General features: G+C 38.3%; 1 protein-coding gene across 1 annotated transcript in view; it reads left to right on the plus strand.

Annotated features, from left to right (window-relative positions):
- Positions 1 to 1,813: 1,813 nt before the first annotated feature.
- Positions 1,814 to 19,352, plus strand: part of LOC140168142 (apoptosis regulator BAX-like) — a 29,523-nt gene continuing 11,984 nt past the window's right edge. Inside the window, exons 1-2 of the mRNA XM_072191456.1 lie at positions 1,814 to 1,939; positions 15,214 to 15,280. Coding sequence (XP_072047557.1) covers positions 15,238 to 15,280 — 43 coding nt within the window. The 5' untranslated portion in view covers positions 1,814 to 1,939; positions 15,214 to 15,237. The remainder of the gene's footprint in view (positions 1,940 to 15,213; positions 15,281 to 19,352) is intronic.

Consider the following 19,352-nt stretch of genomic DNA (forward strand, 5'->3'; position numbering starts at 1 on the left):
TCATTGACTCTTACCCATTTAATGAAATAGGTCTGGCGACGCCCCTGATAGGCCTATGCATGTAAACTATCTGTAGTTATTTTGTGACTCCCTACATTTTGGTTATTAAAAAATTTTATGCCCCTATTTTTCTTTCCAAAAATGTATGACCCCTATATTTGGGACCTCCTTTCCAAGAAAATGATAGCCCCCAAGTAGTACTAGGTAAACAACATGTAGCTTTTATAACACTGGGAACCATGCACCCCTGGAGAGCGGAAACCATCAAAAATTATTACCTGTAGGCCTAATATTTGTTCACAAAAATAATTTGCAACATCCAAAATAACAATCCATGAAAACAAAGATCAATCAATGCAATTAGCCTAGTACCAGCTGAAAAACATGGAGCCAATCTGGAGAGTGGAAACAATAAAAAATTATTAATATTTGTTCAAACAATAATTTGCAACATCCAAAATAACAAAATCCATGAAAACAATGATCAATCAATGCATTAGTAGGCCTACCAGCTGAAAAAAATGGAGCCAATAACACTGGGAACCACCTCTGGAGAGTGGAAACCTTAAAGAAGATTTTTGTTCAAAAAATAATTTGCAACATCCAAAATGAACAAAATCCATGAAAACAAAGATCAAGCAAAGCATTAGTACTGACCAGCTAAACAACATGACAACTTGGAGCCAATAACACCGGGAACCACTATTGGAACGTGGAAACCATCAAAATAAAGATTTTTGTTCCAAAATTAAGTTGCAACGTCAAAAATAACAAAATTCATGAAAAAAGATCTTGAAGCAACGCATTAGCACCAACTAAACAACATGGAGCCAATAACACCGGGAACCACCACTGGAAAGTGGAAACCATCAAAAAGTAGATTTTTGTTCCAAAAATAAGTTGCAACATCAAAAATAACAAAATTCATGAAAAAAGATCTTGAGAAACGTATTAGTACCAGCTAAACAACACGGAGCCAAGAACACCGGGAACCGCTACTGAAACGTGGAAACCGTCAAAAAGTATATTTTTTGATCAAACAAATTTTGCAGCATCCAAAATAACAAAAATCCATGAAAACAAAGATCAAGCAATGCATTAGTAATAGCTAAACAACTTGGAGCCAATAAAACCGCGAACCACGAATGGAAAGTGGAAACCATCAAAAAGTAGGTTTTGTTATAAAAATAATTTGTAAAATTCAAAATAACAAAACCCATGAAAACAAAGATCAACCAACGCATATACGTACTATCCAAACAACACAGAGTTAGAAAAGAAAAGAAAATGGGAACCACCACAGGAGCCATCTGGAAATTAAATCGGCCAAAAACTTAAAAAATAAAGATCATGCCAAAAATGTTTTGTTGATGACTGCATGTAGATGTGCATGGTATGTCTACATCTGCAGTGCAATCGCATGTATGCAATCATAATGCTAACAGATGTCTACATCTGAATTCTAACTAGGTGTAAACATCTTTCAGCATACCTGTTGTCCACATCAGGTAGGCCACCAGATGTCACCACATCCTCATGCCCACCTGGTGCAGCTGCATCCAGTTGCCCACTAGATGTTGCCACAACCGGTGGGCATCTAGTGGTGCACCTAGTTGCCCACCGGATGTCGTGACATCCGGTGGGCAACTGGATGCGCGAAACGGCTGTGTATGTCAATTTCCCTATTTTATGGCAGCGATCGCACGTCATAAGAGCCTACCACTCCTGGCAAATGCTCAGGGACTGCTCGACCATTATAGGTGGCGCTCTTCGCTAAAAAAAACCACTGATGAAAAAACACACAGGCCACACAAAATAAGCAGGTTTCATACAGTGCAAAATTATGTCTCACTATTTAGATATATAAATACTGATAATTTAGAGTAAAACAGGAGAAGAAGAAGTGGAGAAAGATCTTTAACAGAATATATCGTGAAGTGTAAGTATAGTGTTGATCAATCAATATAAAATGTAACTTTTAGGTAAGCTTACCAAGTCCATCATGTCCATGGTGTCGAATTCGGCAATCTTTCGTTTGTAATGTAGGGCTTTTGCATACTCAGCTCTAGCTCGTTCTACTTCTACTTCTACTGGATTTCTGGGCAGACCATTTCAGGTATCGCGCCCAGCGGTGCAAACATCCCATCCCATATATGTAGGTATGCCAGGCAAACACATTTGCTAGTCAAATTCGCCGAAAATGTCAATGCATTTTTACATAGAAATTTAAAACAACTGGCCGAAGAAGGAAACCTACATAAATATGTGTTCTATACTTCACTTGACCCAAATATATGATTTTTTATGGTGATAAGACACTCGCTCGTGGAATTTTAGAGGGATTTTGATAGCAGTTCCATTAAAAAAACCTGCTATCATAATGAGACAAAAGATCTAGAAACACCCCCGAAATGCCGTTTTGGGGAATTTTGCTAGCTGAATCTTCTTGACATTGTTTGATGAAAGTCAATCTTTGACAAGATGTAACTTTGCTACGGAAAGTGCTATTAAAAAAGGGTTTTCAGTTTTGGTTTTGTTTACAGGGCTTTAATTTGATATATGATGCAGTTTGATGGCAAATTTGAATTCACCTAGCATACCTACCATATGGAAAAGTAGTCTCTTTTGCTCAAATAAAAGGGGTCCCACAGTTAAGCAATGGGAGAAAATTGTCTTTTTTCACTTTCAACATCAATTATTATAAAGGGAAAGTCTTTTATTTTTTGGCTCACTCTTAATTGTCTCATGTATATTAAACTCTACTTTCCTCGATTTTCAAGGAAATCTGATGAAAGACCTCGTCGTACAGGAGCACTAAACACCGCAAGGTATTCCCAAAATCTCACTCAATTTACTGCGAAATACACTGACATGCACCCCGTGTTATTAAAGTAGCGTGCTATTATATTATAGACGGCCCTCACTTGATAATAGTCAGTCCGATTGACTTGGCTCACACGATATTTCCTAGAAATACTTTGCCAGATTCTACTCTCTAAAAAGGAATCTGATTGTTTACAAAATGCTGTCGTACAGTAGGAAAAACCATACCCTCTTCCGTACAGCCCTGCTTAGTGTGCTGTGTGGTAATGTATGCATTGTGCATTGACCTCGAACGCCTCTGTACACACAGCGTGCACACACTGGAGTGGAGTATAATTTATTTAAAGAGACTTTCATAGGAAAACTTTTCCATATGAGTGCAGGACAAACACAATCACTCCGGTCGCTCCTATCAAATACTGACGTGGTGATCAACTAAAAAGTCAAACCAGACATCATATTTGGCTCCGAGACATGGCTTAAGCCTGGCATTACCCAAGGCGAAATTTTCCCTCCTGGCTACAATGTCTACAGGAAAGACCGTAGCGTTGGCTGGGGAGGAGTCCTCCTTGGTATAGTACCAGCCTGGTTAGTCATCAAATGGACTTGGACACAGAAACAGAAATTATCGCTGCAAAGATCATTAATGGCAAACACAATATAATTGTTGGAGCCTTATATCATCCTCCAAGCAGCAAACAGCCATACATGGACCTACTAAATCAGGCAATTGAAAGTATCTGTCTTGGAAACCCCAATACACCGGTTTGGCTAGGTGGTGATGCGAATCTGCCAGATATTGACTGGACATCCAACCAGATACACAATGTAGTTGGTCATCAATATCCGCGTGAACTGAATGAATCGTTTCTCAACCTGTTAGCCCATCTGGGACTTGAGCAGCTTGTGGATTTCCCTACACGCCTTGATAACACGCTACAATCCCGAAATATGTCTTGAAACATTAAAGCGCCTTTAGGGGAAAATAAGTCCCCCCCCCCCCCCACTCCCCCGTGCAATGTTGAAACGTGCAAATGTGTTCAGCGTGTCTCCAAAGTGTCGCAACATTGAATGATGGGGGGTGGGGAAGGGAAAGTTGTTAAATGATGGCCCAGCTTTCTTCTAATTCCAAATATTGAACATTTTTATCCACATTAAAAATACACTTTTGATTTCATTCAAGATGCCTAAAGCGTTTCAAGGACATTTTTCGGGGATTTTAGATGTGATAATAACAAATCGTCCATCACTCATGAATCGCTGCAACGGAATGCCAGGGCTCAGTGACCATGACATGGTCTACATGGATATGAATGTGCAAGCTGCGAGGCGGAAACCTGTGAGACGCAAGATCTTCCTGTGGAAGGCTGGAAGCAAACAGACTTTGACTCCATTAGATCTGAGACAAAGGAGTGGACAAGTAATTTCATCTCTACTCATTCCACCACCACACCTGTTGAAGAATTGGCAACATCCAGTGTTTCCTTGACAAGCTCTTACAAGAAGTGCCATCCATGCTTACCACTACTCGGTTCAACCAACCTTGGTACAATACTGCCACGAAGAGATCCTGCAGAAAGAAAGCACGCGCATACAGAAAGGCAAGAAGAACAAATAAGAAGCGTGACTGGTCTAGATTTAGACGCCTTAAGAAGGAAACTCGGACAACCTGCCGCCAATCATACAACCAATACCTGTCCAAGATCATCAACAGCGATCCAGGAGGTAACAAGCGACTGGGTGCATTGATAAAAGCCAAACGCTGTGATCAGACTGGTGTCGCTCCATTAAGGGATGGAAATCTACTTCACAGCGACCCCAGGACTAAGGCCAACATATTAAATCGCCAGTTTGCCTCTGTCTTCACAAACGACCAAGCAGCCCATCTTCCTGACTTAGGAACCACCAGACATCCCTCGCTGCCTAACATCCATGTTAACTGTGCTGGTGTCATCAAACTACTTCGGAACCTGAAGCCACACAAAGCAACCGGTCCTGATGGAGTCCCAGCCAGACTGCTAAAGGAAACAGCAGAAGAGATAGCGCCTGCCATCACACTGCTATTCCAGGCTTCCCTAGACCAGGGCACCATACCAACTGCGTGGAAGAAAGCTTTGGTAGTTCCAGTTTTCAAAAAGGGGAACAGATCAGACGCTTCAAACTACAGGCCGATTTCTCTCACATGTATCCTATGCAAGTTATGCGAGCACATTGTACACTGCGCAATTATTAGCCACCTCTCCGAGAACAACATATTAACCGACTCGCAGCATGGCTTCAGGAAGAGAAGATCTTGCGATACTCAGCTGATACTCACCATCCACGACTTGGCGAAGTCTCTCGATGAGAAGAGCCAGACTGATCTCGTCCTTCTTGACTTCGCTAAAGTGTTTGACAAGGTCTCCCATAGACTCCTCCTGCATAAGTCCGAACACTATGGCGTGAATAGTACCATCCTGAAATGGACGAGTGACTTCTTAACCAATCGTACTCAGCAGGTAGTTATAGATGGGCAAGTTAGCAACGAGGTGAGAGTAACATCTGGCGTCCCTCAAGGCAGTGTGCTGGGGCCACTGCTCTTTCTCATCTTTATTAACGACCTGCCAAGTTGTGTCAAGAGCTCAGAACCCCACCTCTTCGCAGACGATTGCATGCTGTACAAGCGAATAACATCTGCTTCAGACTCCTCACTTCTTCAAGATGACCTGAATGCACTGCAGAAATGGGAACGTACGTGGCTCATGGAATTCCATCCATCCAAATGCCAGGTCGTAAGAATCACAAATAAACGCAAACCAATCTGCACACCTTACATCATCCATGGTGAAACCCTGGAGACTGTCTCGTCAGCCAAGTACCTGGGCCTGCATGTGGACTCCAAGCTCAACTTCAACGACCACATTGATGCCATCACAAAGAAAGCAAACTCAACCCGTGCTTTCCTGGGACGCAATTTCCATCACTGCAGCAGAACCATCAAAGAAGCCACCTACATGACTTATGTTCGCCCAATAGCAGAATACGCCGCAGTGGCTTGGTACCCACACACTCAACGGAACATAAAGAAGGTTGAGCAGGTACAGCGCAGTGGAGCACGTTATGTCATGGGGAAATATGACCGTAGGACAAGCGTGACTGGCCTACTAAAAGACCTCCAATGGCCAACTCTGGAAAGCAGACGACACCAAAGTAGAATGTCCATGCTGTATCGCATCCGCTACAACTTGGTTGACATCAGATTGGAGAGATTACCTGAACGAGGCGAAATCCCGCACCAGAGGTCATAGCTCCAGATTCTGGATTGGTCACTGCAACACCAACCAATTTGCTTCCTCCTTCTTCCCAAGATCCAGCCGGGATTGGAACCTGCTGAGGATAGATCCTGCTGAATACCCATCGCTTGATGCCTTCAGACTGGCATTAAGGGGGGATGCCAAGTAACCAGCAGTCATCTATAGTATTTTTAACGCACTACATTTTGCACTGAACTTTGCTGTCTGCAAAATCTTGGATGCGGAGAGCACAACACACTGCAGTGCGATTATCTTCTTATGAAGTCTGCACTTACACAGGAAGAAGAAGAAGAAGAAGAAGAAGAATACTCGAAGACGATGTTTGAAGAACAAATAACTGAGGGTGCATAACATTGAAGACTTGGTGCTGGACTAGTTGGTGGAGACAGCTGCTGACACCACTGAGCCTGTGTACAGCTCAGGTTGCCCACTGTAGATTGTCTCCTGGATCTTCTTACTGAAGGTCTGTGTTGATGGTGACATGACTACAGATGCTGGTAACTGGTTCCATATTGGTATGGTGCTGGGATAAAAACTATGCCTGTATGAATCAATTCTGGTCGAAATCACAGTAGGCCTATAGTGCTCAGAATGCCTCTTTCTGGTCTGCATGGTTGGTGTTTTTTCGGGTACATAGTGACTGGGAACATTGACTGATACTTCTTTCTTGTTGATCTTATGGAGCATACACAGCTTAGCTACTGTCCGCCTCTGCTTCAGAGTCGGTAGACCAATGTCAGACCTTAAAGCCGTGACACTGGTTCTCCTGCGGTAGTTCACGTAAGGGAACAAACCAAAAGATCGATGACGTCCTATAAACGAAACTAGTTTCGTTTAGGGGGAGGGGGTAAAAATACTCGATTATGTTTGTACAAACAAAAACATCGGTCTGAAGAATGTGTCATTAATTATTTATGTCAAAATTTTTCAACATTTCTTTATAACGTTTCTGGCAGGGAGGGAGGGGGTCGGCTGAGAAATGAAACCAGTTACGTTTATGGGACGTCATCGATCTTTTGGTTTGTTCCCTAACGGTTCCGTTGTCCTACATACATCGAATGTATGGAGCCAGTTCCAATAATTGAAACTCCCGGCTCCGAGTCCGACCGGGAGTTCCAACAGGTGCTGTGTATGTGTTTAATGTGCATTCACATACACACTTAGCCGTCGGTTTGAAGAAATCGTTGCTCCAAAAATGATTGCAAATTACACATTTGTAATCATTTTTCACCACAAAATATGATATGAAAACACAGGTGAGCAATGTATGATATGGAGAGGTCAAACAGGTTGTTAATTATTGTCAATATTAATATTTTGCAACATTTATAATGAAAATAATTAAAACTGAAGACACCCTATGGTATACCTGATCTCATGTACCAATACCTTGTGTATTGGGCTCAAAATATGCTAAGGTGTCATATGTGCCTGGACACCTCGAATAAGCCGTAAAGTCCCCCTCTGGTCATTTGTACTTTTTTACATATTTGCAAAGAGCATGTTTCAGGGATTAAAATGACACCTCAATGAACTTCATATGACAATCAGAAGCGAAGTTATGGCTTGTTATAGGTTGTCATGAATTAAAACGCGAAACCAAGAAAAACGCGTTCAAAGTTAGGGAAGCAAAATGACCATTCATCAGATGGGCCTCAGAAAATGTAGATTATTTCATATTTCCACTTATTTCTTTAAAATAAAACTTTGTATGTGTTTAGAAGAAAGCTTAAACATTTCAAATCTGCAAAAATCTCAACTTCGCCAAAATACGAGATTTGCATATATTTTCACCTGATGTAGCTCGAAATGAAGTTTGCCGAGTTTACGGCTCATTCGCCGCGTCCAGCCACATATTATAGCCATAATATTTTGACATCTTTTTTTTAAAATAAAAATTATAGAAATGGAATATTTGCTAGTTTAGTGGCAAGTTTAGGTAGTAAAGACATAGCATACACAATTTAAGTAAAATCCTTTCACTCTAAATAATAATTTTAAAAAAAAATAGCTGTAAAAATGCCTATTTTTACACTTTTATTTGTAACATGCCAAGAGACGCCTTTTTTCAACAGCTTTTAATTTTTTTTATGGATCCTTATAGAAATTCATGTGACCTGTTTCCCAAAATGGTGCAGTAAACCAATCAAAAAAACAGAAAGAGGCATTATGAATTATAAGTTAACAGATCAAAAAATGCTTTAGAAGTTTGTCATGCTTGTGTTACTATTGTCCGTCAAACTTTTGATTGATTTTGAAGTCCCTCAGTTTTTTATAAACAAAGACTTGAAGCATAAACTAAAGGGTAAATCTATTGTAAATAACTTCATTTCTCCATATTATAATCAATTTGTAAGTGGCTGCCATCTTTTTTTTTTTTTAACAATTTTAAAATTTTTCTTGAAATGTCTGTCAAATAGTAACATACGCAAGACGGTGCTGTAATTCCTGCTAAACTAGGGTGATACAGCTAATTATGCTACATGACATAGCATTTAGCTCCACCTAGCTTTGTGGCACTATCACTTTGTGAGGAGAAGCTTTTTGATGACACAATCCATTGTTAAGTGTTGTCTGTCAAACATTTGTACGCATAAGTAACATACATAAGATTTGTATGTGTCTGTCAAAAGTAACATACGCAATACGTTTTAAAAAATTAAAAATCACTTGATGTTCACATTATGATGATAGTTTAGAGTTTATAAAAGTGTTTTTAAAACATGTGATTTATAAACTGCATGTGATCTTTATTCAATTTCCCATCTTGAACTACTGTTTTTGCCAAATTATTATTCTGTATGTTACATTTGACAGACATCTTATGTATGTTATGGCTTGACAGACACACATATTTTATTTATAACAATTTATCCTCCTTATTGTAATATTTGGACACATTTTTTTCCACAATCAGTTGCTGTAGGTCCTACACCTAAATAACCACAAAATACCTTATGTAATACTTTATAAGTTTTTATTTGATTGCAGAAAATCATCAAAATTGTGTCTGTCAAATATAACGCATTTAAGGGCTAGAAAATTAAATTTGTGAAGTAAATGGTCTAAAACTTATCTTTCTTTTAGTGTATTATGAACGATATATGTGCATACTATAATTTAAACCTGGTTGGAGACCAAAAGAAAAGAGCTGGAAAAATAATTGTGTGTTACACTTTTATGACACCTTAGCTTATTTTGAGCCATTGGTACATGATTCATGTAGTATATATCAGCAATAGCGTAATAAATGGTCATTTTTACTCTGTTCAAAACGCCACATGTACACCAAATACAGCCCCGAAATGGTCTACTTTTAGCATGCCTTAACTCCGAAACAGTTTAGTCAAAGTTAAAAATGCGATCCCCAACCCTTTGCTTACCTTTGGACGAATTTGTTGTAATCTCTGCTAGCTCCGTGTTGAAAAATGTCCGGTACTTACCCGGTACAAACACAGAAATGACCACATCGCTTCAGTCCTGGTATGAATATTTCTTCCGTAATCCAATGGTTCCAACGTGGGCCTGTTGTTGTGCACACATCACACATATATTACGGCATGGCAGCAAACAGGTTGCGCTGTCCTCTGACCCTGACTGTTCGTCACGTAGATAGACCGTGACCTGGGTACATGTACAAAGCAGGGGATGCAACTGCGAGCCACCATTTTGACACACGGTATCTATTCTTCAGAAAAATTACTTTTGTTGACGTTTTATATCAAACAATTTTCGATAACGGATTTCTACTAGGATTTCAATTTTTTATTAATGAAGGTGCGTGTAGTTTTGAGGAATAACACGGGATGTTTTGAGTTTTATTTCAACTGGTGGTGTAGGAAGGTGAGTGAATTCGTGAATGAGGCCGGAGAATGAGATTTTCTTGTTTCAACGATCCGATAGTAGGATACGTAAACGTAGGCTAAAAATGTCTATTGATCGTCATTCATTCGCCATGTTTACATGAAAACATTAGCTGCTGCGAGGTCAGTGTCGTTCAATTCGTTACCTAAATTCCTTTCGGGATATTCTGATTTCACTTATTTATAATGTGTACGAACGTCGTCCATACAAAGTCAAAAGTATGAATGCAAGGTGTTATTGCTGACAATAGAAACATTGTTGCAACGTCATTAAAAACAGGTATGTGCTACAGACGTACTTTCGCTGAAACGTGATACAGGCTAGTAAGGCAGTCTGACCCTATGGCACCTTCTACAACTTGAGAACAAGTCCGCAAACGTTCGGAATTTTTAGTTACTACAACTGGTATGGAGCCGGTACATATAAACCATCTTGTCCAATTGTCAAAAGCCGTAACTCACACATACGATGGGTGTACCGTTGTCCCACTGGCCTACTACACTAAAACGTATGTAGATGGCAAGGCAATCGGAGTGTTATCGTCAGAGCACCTCGGACTAACTCAGCTCATCATGCTCATGAAAGTCCCAACACAGCAACGCTAACCCTGATTACGAGAGTTTTTCTTTTGTCAAAACCAGTTTGAAGAAAACTTACTAGTTTTTCTTGCTGTCAGTTTCGTCAGTGAGCCACTGACTTTATCAAAGCTTGGTGTTGTTGTGATAATCCAACAGCTGATGACTGGCGGACACTCGCTAAGCAGGAAATATGAAAAATGGGAACAAAATAATTATGTAGAAAAAAAAGCCAAAGCTAAAAGGACAAACGTAAGAAAGGACAGATTTAGAAAATAATGGGAATGCGGTTAGGCCTAAATAAATAAATAACGTGGAAACGGAAAATCACAAACTAAATAGCAATTTTTTTTAAATGAGCACAAACTAGGCCCATGTTGAAGAAACTGAAAAGAAAGAAAGAAGCTAAATGGAACTGCCAGAAGGAACAGGTTTAGAAAAATAAAATTTACCTTCTCAATATATATATATATATACATACATACAAAATATTTTTATAACGCGCTTCTTACAGAGCGATCAGAGCGCAAAAACAAAAATAAAACAAAAAATATCAACATTCTGGATACAAATGACACTTAAGCATTTTTTTGAAAGAGTGAAGTGATGAAGCCTCCCTGATGTTACGTGGGAGGCTGTTCCACAATGAAGGTGCCGCAACACAAAACGATTTGTCACCGATGCATTTTTTACCAACACAAGCTCTTAGTAATGTGGTGTCTTTGGAAGATCTTGTCCTACAACCAGTTGAAGGTATTTCTCTATGAGAGAGTAAAACACATAAATATTGGGGGGCATTACCTTGTAAACATTTATAGACATACATGCAAATCTTGAACTTGATTCTATCACGGATAGGCAACCAATGGAGGTTATGCATTAGAGGCGATGGGCTTTCACGTCTACCAACTGAGTGAATCAGCTTGACAGCTTTATGCTGAAGTGATTGCAAGCGGTCAAGATCTCTAGCATTCGCACCATAGAGCAAGGCATTTCCATAGTCTAGCCGTGATAGAATCAGAGCTCGAACTACACTATGTTTGGTTTCTTTGTCCAGATATCTACTGATACGCCTTACGTTACGTTAAATGAAAATTTAGTGAAGATATTAAACTGTTGATGTGTGGAGTCATGGACATATGCTTATCAAAAACAATTCCAAGATTGCGGACTGTATCTGAAGGAACAATGATGTTATTATCGACTTTGAGTGTCACTGGTGGTATTTTGTTCAGACTCTGATAAGTTCCAGCGATGAAAAATTCAGTTTTACCTGGGTTTAGTTTAAGTTTGTTGTTTCCCATCCAATCTTTCAGCTCACAGATGCATTTTTCAAGTTTTGAAAGAGCAGTTTTATATGAACCCGAAACATTTGGGTCAAATGACACATAAATTTGCGTGTCATCTGCATACACGTGATAGTTTAATTCATGCCTGCGGATGATTGAGCCAACAGGAGTAGTGTAAACAACAAAATCTAATGGGCCCTTAACAGAGCCTTGCGGCACTCCATAATCCAAAACGTGGGAATCTGAGTAAATACCATCAATGTGAACCTGGCTAGTTCTACATTTAAGATAAGAACTTATCCACTGCAATGCTTTACCACATATACCAAAGCCAAGTTTCATACGATGAATCAAAATGTCATGGTCGATAGTATCGAATGCTGCGGATAGGTCAAGTAATACAACAAAAACAATATTTTGTCTATCCACAGCATCCAATATGTCACTACGAACTTTAAGCAATGCGGTCTCAGTGCTTTTGTTTTTACAATATGCAGATTGATGTGAATCAATGAGATTATAATCATCAAAATATTGCTTAAGTTGATTTGTGGCAGCCTTTTCGATTAGTTTTGAAATGAAGTTTATGTTTGACACTGGCCTGAAATTTGACAGGACATTACTATCCAAAGATGGTTTTTTCAGAATTGGGGTAATAAGTGCATTGCCAAGAGATTTGGGGAACACTCCTGATGTAAGAGAAGCATTGATTATATTGGTAATAACCGGGAGGAAAGTGTCTAAATGTTCCTTCATTAACCAGGTGGGTATGCTGTCAAGTTTGCACGTTTTTGAAGGAGATTTAGTAACCAACATGGAGACTTCAATCTCAGTAACCTGGGAGAACTCACTAAAACTACACCCCGTATTTACATAATCATTGTTAAATGCAACACTTTGATCAACTTGAGAACCATGATCAAGTTCTTCACGGATTTTGACAACTTTGTTTGTGAAGTAATCAGCAAGATTTGTACACACAGTTTGTAGGGAATCGCCAGTTGGTAAACGTCGGGTATCGTTTTTGGCATTTAGCAGGGAGTTAACTGTTTGGAAGACACCCTTGGTGTCACTATTTTCCAACTTATCCTTATAATAGTCAACTTTCGCACTTTCGATAAGTTGGTTGACCAAGTTCTTCTGATCAATATACGCTTGTTTGTCTTCCAAGCAGTCACTCTTTCGCCATTTGCGTTCTAATTTTCTGCGAAGCTGTCGATGCTCATGAATACTACTATTATACCATGGATAATGTGGTCTAATTGTACGAGTTTTAATTGTTTCAGGTGCATGGTGATCTACATGTAATACAGCTTGCATTTTAGAGTTAAAATTTGCAATCAGCAAATCAGGTGAAAGCTCACTAGAGAGATTACCAAGTTCACTCTTTACATCTTTTATGTATTTCTCATGATCAATGCTCTTAAAATTACGGTACGTTACAGTCTTTTTGTAAGAGATGGTTTCTTTTTGGTTTATGAGGAAGTTTACCATAAAATGGTCCGAGCGAATATAGTTTTGAACACGGCAGGAGTGAATTAAATTGTCGTCGGGTCTTGATATTACAAGGTCCAAGATATGTCCGGATATATGTGTTGGCTCGGTGACATGTTGCAGAAAACCAGAAGTCTCGATGCCAGTTAAGAACCGTCTGACGCCAGACTTTGATGGAATGTCCACGTGCATGTTAAAGTCTCCAACAACAATCACTTTTCTGGGCATGAGGGCAATTTCACTCATGAAATCTTCAAACTCGGTCTGAAAGGGTGAGAGCTGAAAGCCATTTTCCCTTGATGGTGGGGGGCTATATACAATGACATAAAGGATATCATTTGTTCTATCAAGAACACCAGCATGTTCAAAGGTTATAATATTATTGCCAAGGTTAACGATTTGGAGATTCATGGATTGTCTGTAGATGGTAGCAATACGCCATGATCACTAGTTCCACGGGGAAGTTATTGAAAACGTATCCAGGTGGGGTGCACTCACCAATAACAACTTGATCATTGATGTTTAACCAAGTTTCTGTCAGAAACAATATGTCCACGTTTTCACTGATTAGATAATCAGTTGCAGTAGTAGTTTTTTCACGTATCGACCGTGCATTCCATAGTCCAGCATTTGTACATGATTTGATTGGAAATGCTGAACTGTTCAAATTTGTGTTTAAGGGATGTTGATGAGGGTGAACTGGGCGAAAAGGATCAGCAACAGGATTTTGCTTATTTTGGTTGATTCTTTTCCTCCTCGATTACACACGCTTGCCTAACGTTTCTTAGTCTTTTTGGGCGAGAGCTAAGTAGTTTCTTTTGATGATGATGAGTTAAGCATGGGTTGCGAAGGAGGTTATGAGAGTCTAAGGTACTGCATGTTTCAAATGATAGTGGACATTCAGTATAGTCTGTAGTATTTAGCCCATGCAAGGCAATAGGAGAATACTGTAAGCAAGATTGTATAACCAAAGTCAGAGATGATAGAGAAGATGAGTTTTCACACTTCATACCTGATGAGAGGCAATCAACTCGAGATGGTTGAATAACATAGCCACTTGATGAAAACCTTGATGGGCTGATCAATCCTAAATCAATAGGATCAATATGATCAATAGGATGAGTTGAATTTCCTCTGGTCTCAACACTGTAGCATTGGTCTATAGCTTCATTCTGGTGCAGAAATGTTACCAAAAGTAGTAGGAAAATGCATCGAAATGGCACACTTATTCTAGAAATGAGTGACATCATGAACATCTCTATACACCTATCCGACTTCGCCATTACTGCGGTGTCCCCGATGTAAAACTGCGGTGTCCCGAGGTCGGGGGTTCCATCCATTATTTATTGTGTGCTATACAGAATTGTACCCGGAATTGTACACAACAGTGATATTCAATACACAATCATGAGTATTGAATTACTTAATTAAATCTCCCGCTCTGGTACATCTGTGTTGCCGTCAATAGAGGGCCAAATACAGTAAACGCTTCTCGGATTGGTGTATATCTTATATATCCAACATGTTGAATTTGAGCATGCAAAAGATCTTAAAACACACTCAATATGAAAAAAAACTTGAGAGAGCAAAGTGAGAGCGACCTGACACAGGCGCTGCACTCTGCTGGATTCAATGATTCTACCTTTTCAGTAATTCCTCCTGTTTTAGTGATCGTTCTCATTTACTCATCTGGCGGGAAATCAATTGTGTATTTCATTAATGCTTGCAAATAAATCTCGACCGTATCCAATGGCTGAGAGTGTGGCAAAAATTTTGGTTTGATGTGATTCCTTTTATTTCTCTGTCTTGGGGTAAATCGGGTAATGCATTATTCTCTGCTCATCTACATGTACCATTCTTTTTATCTCTTTACAGATCTAAATATATACTCAGTGAGCAATGGCTGAAAGCAGTGCTCCAACATCACCACCAGCAGAAGGGGGTAAGGTCATGTATTTTTAAAATTGGCATGGAGCCCAATAAAGCTAATTAATCATCCTCATTTACTCCAACGTCAAGGTTGGTGTTATGCTGACTGCATGCCACTCATTGGCAAAAAGTTGTATCCTGTTCTCATACATCAGAATGGCACCACTCCCAAGTGGACTTGAATTCTCCTGGTGATCTGCCGCTTTGGTCAAAGCGGTAGAGTTAGGGCTGCTAAGAATACGCAATTGCGTTATTTGCGCCGCAATTTGCGTATTTTGGCTCCAATTGCGTTTTTGACATTTTTGAAAAAATCTATAAAAAAATTTTTTTTTTTTTGCAATTTTTAATTTGTTTTTCCGCGGATTTGGAGAGTCACTGGACCTAACATCAAGTGCTACCATCATTAAAAAAAAAAATTTAAAAAAAAAATTGGAAAAAGATACAAAAAATTACAAGTTTGTATCCAAATGGGACCAATTTGTAACTTGTGTTCACTTCAAAATCTATCTAAGATACAGACTTGTGTACAAAACCAATGCATTTTTATATCTTCAATAGACTATGCAGTGAACACAAGTTACAAATCGGTCCCATTTGGATACAAACTTGTAATTTTTTTGTATCTTTTTTCCAATTTTTTTTTAAATCAGCCACAAATGATTGCAGTACCTCACTCAAGGTCAAGGGACTCTCTAAATCCATAAAAAAAAAAAATTTTTAAACGCAATTTTTTATTTTTTTTTAATGATGGTAGCACTTGATGTTAGGCCCAGGGACTCTCCAAATCCGCAAAAAAATAAAATAAAAAATAAAAAAAAAAAGATACAAAAAAATTACAAGTTTGTATCCAAATGGGACCAATTTGTAACTTGTGTTCACTTCAAAATCTATCTAAGATACAGACTTGTGTACAAAACCAATGCATTTTTATATCTTCAATAGACTATGCAGTGAACACAAGTTACAAATCGGTCCCATTTGGATACAAACTTGTAATTTTTTTGTATCTTTTTTCCAATTTTTTTTTAAATCAGCCACAAATGATTGCAGTTTTTTTTTCTGTTTTTGACTCTCTAAATCTGCAAAATATTTTTTTTTAAACGCAATTTTTTATTTTTTTTTATTTTTTTTTTTTTTTTCTTTTTTTTTTTTTTTTTTTTTTTTTTTTATTTTTTTAATGATGGTAGCACTTGATGTTAGGCCCAGGGACTCTCTAAATCTTCTGAAAAAAAAAATTAAAAATCGCAAAAAAAAAAAAAAAAAAATTATTTTTGTTTTGTTTTGATTTTATGCTTTTGGCTGGAAATCGCGGATTTTTGCGCTTTTTGGAAAATCGGGTGCGTTTTTGGCCTCCAAAATCGCTGTATTCTTAGCAGGCCTAGGTAGAGTGATAGATATATCGGTATGCCGGTGATTACTTCCAGTGTTTCTGTTGCAAAATCGCAGTAAAGCAAAATTGGCTGCAAGCGTCAAGAAAGTATGAAACCGGCATTAACCCTGGAATTATGGACACTATTGGGCCTCATTACTGCTAAATTGTTGGTCTAAGTATAAGTATTAACCCCTGCAAAATTTTGTGCCTATTTTTGCATTTTTCTCAAAAATTATAGCGCATTGATGACAAGTAAGATATGTATATTATAGGGGCAAGGACTACAACTACTGCACTGAAAATTTTATTTCGGCACAGACAACAGTTGTGGAGTTACAGTTAAAAATGAGGGAAAACCACTATTTGATCAATAAATCAATAACTACTTGCCTTGAGTTGCTGCATTTTCAGTGCAGTAGTTGTAGTCCTTGCCACTATAATATACATATTTTACTTGTCACCAATGCGCTGTAATTTTGAGAAAAATGCAAAAATAGGCACAAAATTGGCCAGGGGTGTACCCCCTTAAGGCAGCTGTGTACTCTCAGACATGCATGTAGTAAAAGTGCCATAACTTTGTAATTATTAACGTAAGACATATAAAAGTATACATTTTTATAAAGGCAAGACATCAATGAATCTTAATATAAATAAATACAGATTTGGTGTAAAAACAACAATTATGAAGAAAATCACAAAAAAGTGAGTTTTTGGCAATTTTTGTTCGGTACATCATAACAAAAAAAACACTCTTTCCAAAAAGTTTTGTTTTGTTTTTTTCTTAATCTTGAGACACCATTTTTTTTAGTTTTTTGATATTGGCCTTATTTTTTGAGATATTGACCATATTAGTAGGGATGACCAATGAACCATCAACTTGATTAGAACGCTCCCATAGACATGCAGGGAGCTCAACTGTGCACTGCTTGCACAGACATTTCTAAATTGATCTCATTCTTTTATTTTTCAATATTTTTCTGTAAAATTTGGAGAAGTGACTGCCAATTATATTTTGTAACTATCTTGCAAATTACAGCAACACAACTGATTTCATTTTCCTGTAAGTGCGAGTCAAAATTGGTCCATCGCCACAGTGCGTTTAATTGCCAGTGGCTGAGTTCAGCACTGCTCAAGAATGGCACAAAATATTCATGTCAATAATTTCAGGTGAAAAACGTTGCCTACTGAGCTGTAATTTGGCAGAGTTGTCAGTAATACCTCTATCATACCCTCTGTAAAAAGGAAAAAAAAAATGAACAAGTAGATCTCGAGTTACAAATTAAATCACCAACTTCCCTTTGGAATTTTCATACTCCTTTCGAATCATGCTAAGAAGACACCTTTCTGAACATAAATGTGAAGTTTCGTGCTCATTCGATGTATTTTTCACCTGATTTCAACCCTAAACGTTTTCTTATATTTAGGCCTTATACCATCTACAACTTGCTGCTGGCTATACCTTGTTTAGAACTTTCAAAAGAAGTACCTGAATGTGCAACCATAACTGTTTCAAAATAGCCCATGAAAGTCATGCAGGTGACTCCGAGGTCATGCATTGAATTGGTTTGAATGAAGAATACTACCGGAACCAGCACCTTTTGTTAGAAGTCACACATGAGCATGATGAGTGAAGTGGATAACCTCTATTGTTGTGAATGAGTCAATGACCTTCAATGACACTTAAGATTTTGTTTGCATACACCTGCTAATTGGTCATATTAAACCCAATAACATTGAAATTTTTGGTTGTAGAAAAAAAAGTTCACCTGGACTTAGAGCAATTTTGATTTTGTGCCATATCGGCCATCTTGGATGATTTTTGGCAAATGTTCTCTAAATGCATGATTTCAATGAAAAAAAAAAAAAAAATAATTTATGCCATTGACTAGTAAAGTGCCATTTCATAAGAAACCCTTTGATACTTTCACAATATGCTTGTTCCATGTTTGCATATATGTTAAAATAAAGAAATATATAAAGGTAAATATATGCTTATGCCAATTTTGCTCCCAATTGCTATTTTTGGACCTTGTCATTTTATTTCGCTCCAATGACCGGTCAGAATGGGAAACTTTGAAAATTCATAATTCGAAAAGTTTTTGACCGATTTTGACCATTTAACCACCAAAATACTTCTGTTGATGAGTTCTATCCAGAAAACAATCTTTTGTAGCAATAGGGGCAACATGAAATTTTGATGGTTATCCCTAATATTAGGCATCAAAATGAACTTTTAAAATTCACAAACGCCTATTTGCACAAAATGATGCCTAAAATCGGAAATAGACCAAAATATAAAAAAATGAGAAAACCGTTTCTTAAGTCGATCATGCTTTTTATGATGAGCATAATTGCTTACCTATAGATGCTGTATTTATTGAGTTATCGTGTACCTAAATCGTCATTTTACCGAGAAAATGAACATTGAAATAAAGGCCGTTGAAGTTTAAAGTGGTCATATTTTGCACTTTGATCGAAGCTCACAGGAGAATGCAGCAGTTCTCGTTTTTCTACCTTACATTACGTGAACATCGGGTAAATCCAAAGCCCTTTGAGAAGTTTGGGCGAAATCTATTCATATCTTGATGTTTAAATCGGGGAAAGAACTTGAAAAACTTCACATTTTATCAGCTAAAACGGAGCCATTTGACCGCTAGGTTTTAATGAAATCAGTGCTTCCGCGGTGCTTCCATAAGATGCGCGGCGCATGCAG

This window comes from Amphiura filiformis, chromosome 13 (genome assembly GCF_039555335.1).
Source record: "Amphiura filiformis chromosome 13, Afil_fr2py, whole genome shotgun sequence".
Lineage (NCBI taxonomy): Eukaryota > Metazoa > Echinodermata > Ophiuroidea > Amphilepidida > Amphiuridae > Amphiura > Amphiura filiformis.